Source organism: Schistocerca gregaria, chromosome 7, assembly GCF_023897955.1.
Source record: "Schistocerca gregaria isolate iqSchGreg1 chromosome 7, iqSchGreg1.2, whole genome shotgun sequence".
In the NCBI taxonomy this organism is placed as follows: domain Eukaryota; kingdom Metazoa; phylum Arthropoda; class Insecta; order Orthoptera; family Acrididae; genus Schistocerca; species Schistocerca gregaria.
Genome location: NC_064926.1, coordinates 199,048,788 through 199,056,997, shown reverse-complemented (window position 1 = coordinate 199,056,997; position 8,210 = coordinate 199,048,788). Strand labels below are relative to the sequence as shown.

General features: G+C 39.2%; 1 protein-coding gene across 3 annotated transcripts in view; it reads right to left on the bottom strand.

The window, feature by feature from the left end:
- Positions 1-4,320: 4,320 nt before the first annotated feature.
- LOC126281938 (THO complex subunit 2) overlaps positions 4,321-8,210 on the bottom strand; it is a 292,749-nt gene continuing 288,859 nt past the window's right edge. For all 3 annotated transcript variants that reach the window (XM_049981284.1, XM_049981285.1, XM_049981286.1), the window contains one exon: positions 4,321-4,870. In XM_049981284.1, coding sequence (XP_049837241.1) covers positions 4,840-4,870 — 31 coding nt within the window. In that variant the 3' untranslated portion in view covers positions 4,321-4,839. The remainder of the gene's footprint in view (positions 4,871-8,210) is intronic.

Below are 8,210 nucleotides of genomic sequence, written 5' to 3'. Positions count from 1 at the left end.
GGAGAGAGGGTGTTGAAGCTGAGAAGGAATAAGGATAAAATGTCTTGGCCTTGAGTCCACATCAGGATATCAATTAATCTGAATCAGACAAGAAATTTAGGTGCCTACGAAGGTTTCCTGTAGACAGCTGACAATCACGTTGGCACAGGAGGGTGCCATGCAGGTACTAATCGTCACACTGCAGATTTGTTTGTAAAATTTCCCCTCAAAAGGAGAAGTGAAATCAGCAATTTGGCAAATCAAGAAATAGTGTGTTACATCAGGAATCAGAAAATGGGAGCAGTGTCATCTGAACAACAAACCTTTTACATTGACCTTGATATCAACATTCAATAAAAATGGTGTCTTAGGCTGTGAACAATACGCTGTTCCCTTGAAGACATTCTGCAAGAACAACAGCTACATGGCCATGCAGTGTTTATTTTGTGCTTATTACAATCTTACAAGTTATGCCCCAGCCCTTTTGGCATGTGCTATTAAAGCGTGGGTATGGAAAAGGAGAAATGGGAAGTGAAAGAGGGGTGGGAGATCAAAAAACCAAGAAACATTGCAAAAGTTGGGGAAGACGCTTTCAGACGAAGTCCCATGCATTCTTCATACAAGCATGTGCTGCATCTTGACATATCGGAACACAGTGTGTGGCGAATATTGCACAAGGAACTGCAATACCACGCACATAAAATTCAAATAGTACAAAAACTGAATTTGGGCAACCTCTCAGAGAGACTAAGTCTTTACTGATAGTTTTTAGGTCTCTTGAACAACAATCCAGGCCTGTGTAACTATCTCATAATGAGTGATTAGAACAATTTTTGTGTGTCAGCCTTTATTAACCTGTAAAACTTAAGATACTGGTCAAGTGAAAATCCTGAAATGCCAATCCACAGTCAGAAAGTGGTAGTATGGTGCACCGTATCATTGTCTGCAAGCACAGGGCCTTATTTTTTTGAAGATGAATGGAGGCATGTTGATACTGTGAATACAATACATTATGTTTGACCCATTTCCTAGTGTGTCAGCTTACTGATCTTTTTGTTACTGCAAACACCTTCTTCCAATTCGATGGGACTCCAAGAATGGAGACATTTCCTGGCCTCCGCGGTACCCTGACCTTTCAGTGTGTGATTTCTTTCTTTGGAGTCATTCAAATCACACATCTTCTGGTGTAACCCACCACACACCATCCTCCAGGAACCGAAGGATCAAATTCACCTGCTAGCTATGTGCGTGGGTGCAGTTAGGTGCACAACCAATGATTGGTGGATTCAGGGAGAAAGACTTGAGTATTGCCAAGACCACAGGTGTGGGGGATTTGGTTTATAGGGATGTGGCATCAACAATGACTAGTAGGTATCCAGGTGGTAATGGTTCAGAGTCCGTTAAGAAAGGGATTTGTGCCTGATACGGGATGCTAGTCCGAAGCAGTTGCTCGGAGGTACCGGTCAACAAGAGCAGATATTTCAGAGGGGTCACAGTAACAAGGTACAATAAGGTGACTAGGACTGTGAAGTTTATGGGTTTTGGGAAACATGTAGAAGGTGGATATGTGAGGAGGGATGAGGAGCGTAGTTTGGGATAAGGAGGGAGATGGATTTGAGGAAGAGATTCTGGGATTGGAGAATATGCTGGACTTCCCACTGCAGTTAATTGCAACCATGTTAGAAGCTTTACCTTCAAGGAATGTGATTAAGTCTGTGTCTGTCTTGAGGTTGTCAATGGATTTCTTTCCTCTGCTGAGTGGTTTATGTTTATGGGAAGGGATGTAAGAAAGCAAGAATGAAGGGTGAGGCGTAGTTTAAGAAATGGAAATTCTGGGAAGTAACCTGGAGATAGTTGGATGGGAATGTGAAAGATTCACTGTTGTATGAAAGTATGGACTGGGACAAGATAGTTTTTATGTTGCATTTTGGTTGGAGTGATTGCTGGCAAAAAAGTGTTTCCACTGTACGTTGGGAGTTTTCTGAGGTGGGAATAGTACGTAAATATATTGGAAAACTTATGGAGGAGAGATCCAGAGTGCTCTTACATGTGTTGGAGGGCAAGGGCTTGAATTTGAGAGATAGAATTGCAGAGAAACAGTATCTTGCAGAAGGAGGATAGCTGGTTCAGGGTAGCCTCTGTCATGGAAATGCGTTTCTCTGATGACAGTTAAGGAGAGATAGGGATGGGCAAAGTCTGATACACAGAGGGGAAATTATTTTAGGGTAAACCACTGTGTGTGTGTGGGGGGGGGGGGGGGGGGAGGAGTGGGGGAGGCGGCTTCTGTGGTTCATGCAGCTTTTAAGAAACAGCATGTGGGACTTGGTTGTAGGTAGGGATGGACATACTTTTTTCATTGATGTAAATAGATGGAGCAGGGCACCATTTTGGATGGGACTTTGCTGTAGGATGAGAAAAATGAACATAAATATCAGAGTGATGTATGATTAAACACTGTGGGGAATATTTTGGGTATAACTGCATGGTATTTAACTGGCTGGGGAGTGGTGGTGGGGAGAAAACACTCCATAGTGAGGATGACAGTACCACATTCCTGTCCCATGCACCAGCTAACCTTTCTTCCCAACTGTCAACCTCTCATCAGCAACCCTCCTTTCCACTGCCAATCTCCTTCTTCTCACTGCACACTCCATTTAACACAACCCCTCACCACAGTAGAGTTGCAGTGTCGACACAATGTAGTCGGCAGTCAGTTGGGTCAATGCAACCATATAGGCATGAATGTGAATGGATTTATCAGAAAAGTAGCACAGTTCTGTGTGTTGTTTATGTGCCTTTCAGCAATTCACCACCTCCAGTATTCAGCGAGTTTTCATCTTTACTCCTTAAATGGTTTATATATTTTTTATATTAGCAGCAGTTTCATTTTAAAGAACCTTTTCAGTCTTGTTGCTTTTTTTTCTTCTATTTTCCTTCTTAACCTATCACACTTTCATGCTCGCAAAATTCTTGAAGAAAAAGAAGAACACGAAGAATGAGATTAGGGATCAACATCTTGTCTGTAACTTCAAGAATCTTGTCAACATTTGGCTGTCCAGCATGTCCACTTGCTACACACAGCATTATCTTGATTTTATTTTTGTTTATGTGCATATTACAGCCATCAGATAGCAATAACTTCATTCCACCAAGTACTCCTCAATTATCAGCTTACTTTTGGCGTACACTGTATTGTTGTCAGTAAACTGCGGCATGAAGATTTTTGATCCATGGTAACTCACTTGCACAGTAGATAATACTTCCTTTATTGCTGCCTCAGTATAGATATTAGATACCAATGGTGACAACTGAGCAGTGATGCTGTGCAATTTTCTTGATTTTGGGCTATTGTATTATTTCATCAGTGGTTCCTGCTAAGGTCAAACAATTTAAAAACTTCAGAAAGACACAGTTTGTTATGTTGGGATTGATTGTTGCAAGGAATTTTTCTTGCAAATTATCAAAACTTGTTTGATTTTGTAAAAAAAGGATCTAGTTGTCAATATAAGGGGGTACAGGGTATATGTTTACTTTGTTTCATTTTATTTTGTCTCTTCTAGCATGGTTTCTATTGTTTGACATGGAGTTGATTCTAATAAGCCGTGCTGTGTTTGGAACTCAGTGACTCTTGAAAATTTACAGGGAGCCTAGGCTGTTTGCCAAGTATTCTAACACATCTAGAATTTACAGTATGCAAGAGCCGAGATCTTTCTGTTGTTGTGATGACATTACTATAGTTTCAAAATGACAGTCAAAAGATATCTTAAGAGTAATTGTGATTCGAACATTAAACAGTTTTCTTCTTTGTTTCATAGCGATAAATGTGAAGTCACACCAAGGTAAATAAAAATCCGTCGGATGTGACCCACTCTTGCTCTTGTCAAGATTTGAGAACGATGTTTTATTGAATGTAAACTTCCATACAGTAGAGGATTAGCAGGGTTGACGCATCGGGGATCCTCCTCCAAATCTTGCTCTATTATAATCTTAGCAGAATACTGCGTTTCACATTTCCCCAACTCACACTTGTCTTATTGTGTATTTTTGTCTTTAGCTGACATACAATAATTTTGAGCTCTTTATTATTAGCCTTTTTGTTAACCGTCAGTTTACTTTTACCATGCCAGGAAAAAAAAGCTTATGAGAATTTAATGTTTCTTAAATATCTTCTACAAATATTAAGTTAAAGTATTTAAATTTGGTCAAAAAAACGCCCAGTCAAATGGCAATATTCACCAGATGTTTCAAAGCCTTGTGTATTTCTCACTTTACATCATTTCAATGGGGCAGCCGTATTCCTCACTAAAAGGATTGAAATAAATCTAGAATTGAAATGAACACTTTTTGAGGTAGAGCATGTATTTTGTATAAAAATGACACCAAAATATCATTCACAAAAACAATGAGAAAGAGGATTTTTTGCTCCAGACAAGGTAGATTTACTTTACTTAAAACTGACAAACAAAATGAAAGACCAATTATGTGACACCAGTCTTGCTTAGAACTCTAAGCAACTAAATTAGTTATTCTTTTGACATAGTGAAAGATTTGGGGTGCACACAAATCCCCAATACAGACAAAATATATACTGAGATCCAAATTTTATTTAATTTTCTTTTTCATGTCACCACACGTACTTCCATCTAAAGTTATTTAAAACATTTTTCAATTTTACATATCTTCAAAAAATAATTTACAACACATATTTACACTATTTTCACAAGTAACAAAGAAATGCACACTATTCAAACTGAGTTTGAAATATAGTCACATCACTAATGTTCATTCACACATTCTTCTTTACGTTTGGTAAGCACCAAATTGTGTGAAAGATGTAAATAAAATGCATCAACATGGCCATCATCTTCGTTTGCCTTCATTCGAACGCCGAGTAAAGCATGTTAAGAAAAACACGTATACTGAGAGAATGACACAGAAATCAAATAACATACATAAACAGGTAAGAAACAGGGCAAACGCAAATAATCTTTCTTTGTTCTTTCTTTTCAAAAATGCCCTTAATTCCATTATATATTTTTAAATTTTCGTTCAAGCACCATCTCTCTACATCTTGGTCAAAGCAATTTTCTGAAAGTATCATATACGGACATCATTTCTCTTACTGTGGATACTTCCTACCAAGACAAACATTAAATGCACAGGGGAGGTGTTGAGGGAACAGGGTGTACAGTGATTCTTAATAAATGAATAACCAATGTGTGGTTTCTCCAGGGATTCATTTTGCTTGGACCCATATCAATTTCGTTTTATTTTATGATAAAATCTACAAATTTTGTCAATATATAGGAAAATAATGGGGGCTATAGCCTAAGTTCAAAGAAAAAACCTTAAAATAAGCATGCTTTATTTTAACCAAAAAATAAACATATTAGGTTCTGCCAACAGAATTAAGAGTAAGGGCAAAAATATGTGCAACTTTTCAGTAACTGACTGCCCAGATGAACCAAGGAGCTACCAAAAGTCTCCCCTCAATGACCGTGCAGCAAATGTTGCTGTGTATGGACCTCCACAGCAGGTGCCTAGTTCATGCAACTATTAAGTTTTATACACCTTTGGATAGACGGATGTTGATGAGTACAGTGTGAGATGCCTGAAAGCAAACATCCTGCAACAATTATTGCAAGGGTCCAGGATGGTGGAGCAAGTGCCATGGGGAATGTTTTTGTGGCACTCCCTGGGTGATCCCATCATTCTGGCAGGCGCAATGAATCAACAAAAGTATGCACCTATTCTTGGGTAACATATTCAGGCTTTTAATAGGTGGTCACATTAATGTCACTTGACAGTGTAGAATGGAACTAGGCTGCAAAGTAAGTAAAACGCTAGTAATAAACATTTACATTAGGAACCATCAGCTGTCGGGCGCACACAGACATAAAAACAAAATCCTGGATACCATAATCTTCATAAATGTAAGGCACTCATTACACAACACCAAATATCTTTCTCTGATGTGTCACATTGACCCAGAGGTCTTTGGTTCTTACCTGATGTCCACTTTCTGAGGTTGGAACTGATTCATACTGTCATTCAGACCTGTTATGTAGCTAGTCTGTTTCTAAAAACTAATTTGACAAATTCCTTCATTAGCCTCTGACTACAGATTGTAAGAAAGTCTAGAGGGAGGGAGTTAAAGGGAGCATCTGAGAGAAAATTACTCAGAAACAACTCAATCTGAGCAGTCACAGTATAAAAAGGATGAGATGAGCTATCACCATCTTGGCACTACTTGTTAGCTATGATACTTTAAGAATTCCTGTAGTGAGCTTAGTTTTTCATTTTAGCTACTTCTGTTCTTTCTTTACTCTTTCTAATTCCTTTACACATTTTTAAACAGCTGTTAATATTTACTGAGCCCAGACTGACATAGACTATTTTCCACTTTCCAAAAAGTGGACAATTTCTATGGAAAAACAGAGATGCTTGTAATATTGTTGAAATCTGCTTGGAGAAAGAGAACTTCTTAAACAGATTACATAAAGCTCTCAGAAACTGAACAAGGTTCTAACCGATGCTAGTACAACATGTCAAGGTCACCATGTACTATATGTATGATCCATATCCCAAAGTCCAAAAGCATTGAACCCTCTGCATCACCCTCAAATTTAAGCTTGGGTTTCATCTCTTAAGAATGCCTTATTAATATTAGGGCCATCTTAGACACCTGAACAACTTTTCTTTTCAGATTTACCTCAGATTGGGATCACTTGCTGCAAGTCCTTCAACTAAATCTTATACAGCACTTTTTTCTCAAAACCACTGAAATGAGGTACCTGCTCAGAACCTGGCTCAGCTTACTATTCCAAAAACTTACAGACAGATGAGACTCAACCACTAAAAAGTCACAGGCAGCAACAATATCCTGGAGTTGTTTAGTGAAAAACAGCTCCAGTCCGAACACAATGTCAGCTCCAGTCCAAACACAATGTCATAATTTATTTTTGTCTTTTGAAGCTGCATTTTGGAGGCAATGTTACTGTATATGAACACATCTCGTAAGAGATTAACAAGCTCCCAATATCTTGAGAAGATTGTTGTCTCACAGCAGCCAACAGGCACCAACGGACCTCTGCATCCATCACGGCATTCCTCTGCATGTAATCTAGCATTGTCAGGCATCACCCAGTAGTTGCTGCAGTAGATGCTGGACGCGACTGCCTTGGTGTAACATCTGGTTGCTGGGACACATCACAACTACATGATGCACTCCCTGCATGTGCTGCAGCAGACCAAAAATGCAAGGAGGCTAATTAGAAATACTACTTTTCTTCATTAAAACTGGCAATTTTATTTTCCAGTCACTTGCCAAATTGAGGACACCATCAGGATCGTACATTCCACTGTCAGATATGAAGATCAGTTGAGTTCATGCAGGTGTCAGGCGGCACTGCAGGGGTTACACCTGATGCAGCTGCAATTAACATAATTACAGACATTGTACGTTTCCTAGTAGCCCTTGAGCCCAAACAGGCTTGTTTCCTTTTTATGCCTGGACAAGGCGCACTTGCCAATATTGCTGAGCGAGAAGTTGGTTTTACACAGTACGAACTGGTCACTGAATTTTTCAGACTATGCTCAGCAATACACCAAAACTCTGTATCCTCAGTACACCGGGGAACAAACACACACTTCCAGCTTTTCGAGTAAGCCTTGATGTAACATATACTTTAGACAGGATTGGACCAAAACAATGTAGTGAAGTGGGCCAAGGGTACAAAAGCCACTAAAATATTCCGCAACCTGCACTTCTTTTCTTCCTTATGAGCAACTTCCAACCCAAGCCCTCGCTTACATCTCTCTCTGAGTGGGTTCAAAGTAAGCCAATAAAATCTTGTATTGGTGTTATAAAGTAGTTTCTGTTGACTAAGACCCACAGCAGCATCAGAAATGTTAGCCAGTGTAGACAGAAATGACACAAAATAGTTGCCTCGCCTCTCATGCAACAGGCACCTCCTCCCACAGATCCCACTCACCCTCTGGCCTACTGCATTGCACTGCAGGCTTTAGCTTAACATAAACGAAACTAACAACCACACACTGACACCAAATGACTGCTTATTAGTGTTCTAATTACACAACTTTATGCCTACCGTAAAAGATCTATAATAAATCTTATTCATACACAACACAATGAGATCGATATGCCGAGAAAGCCTGCAATCACAAATATGTAATCCTTCCACAATAAAACATTTCAAATCTTCCTGCAC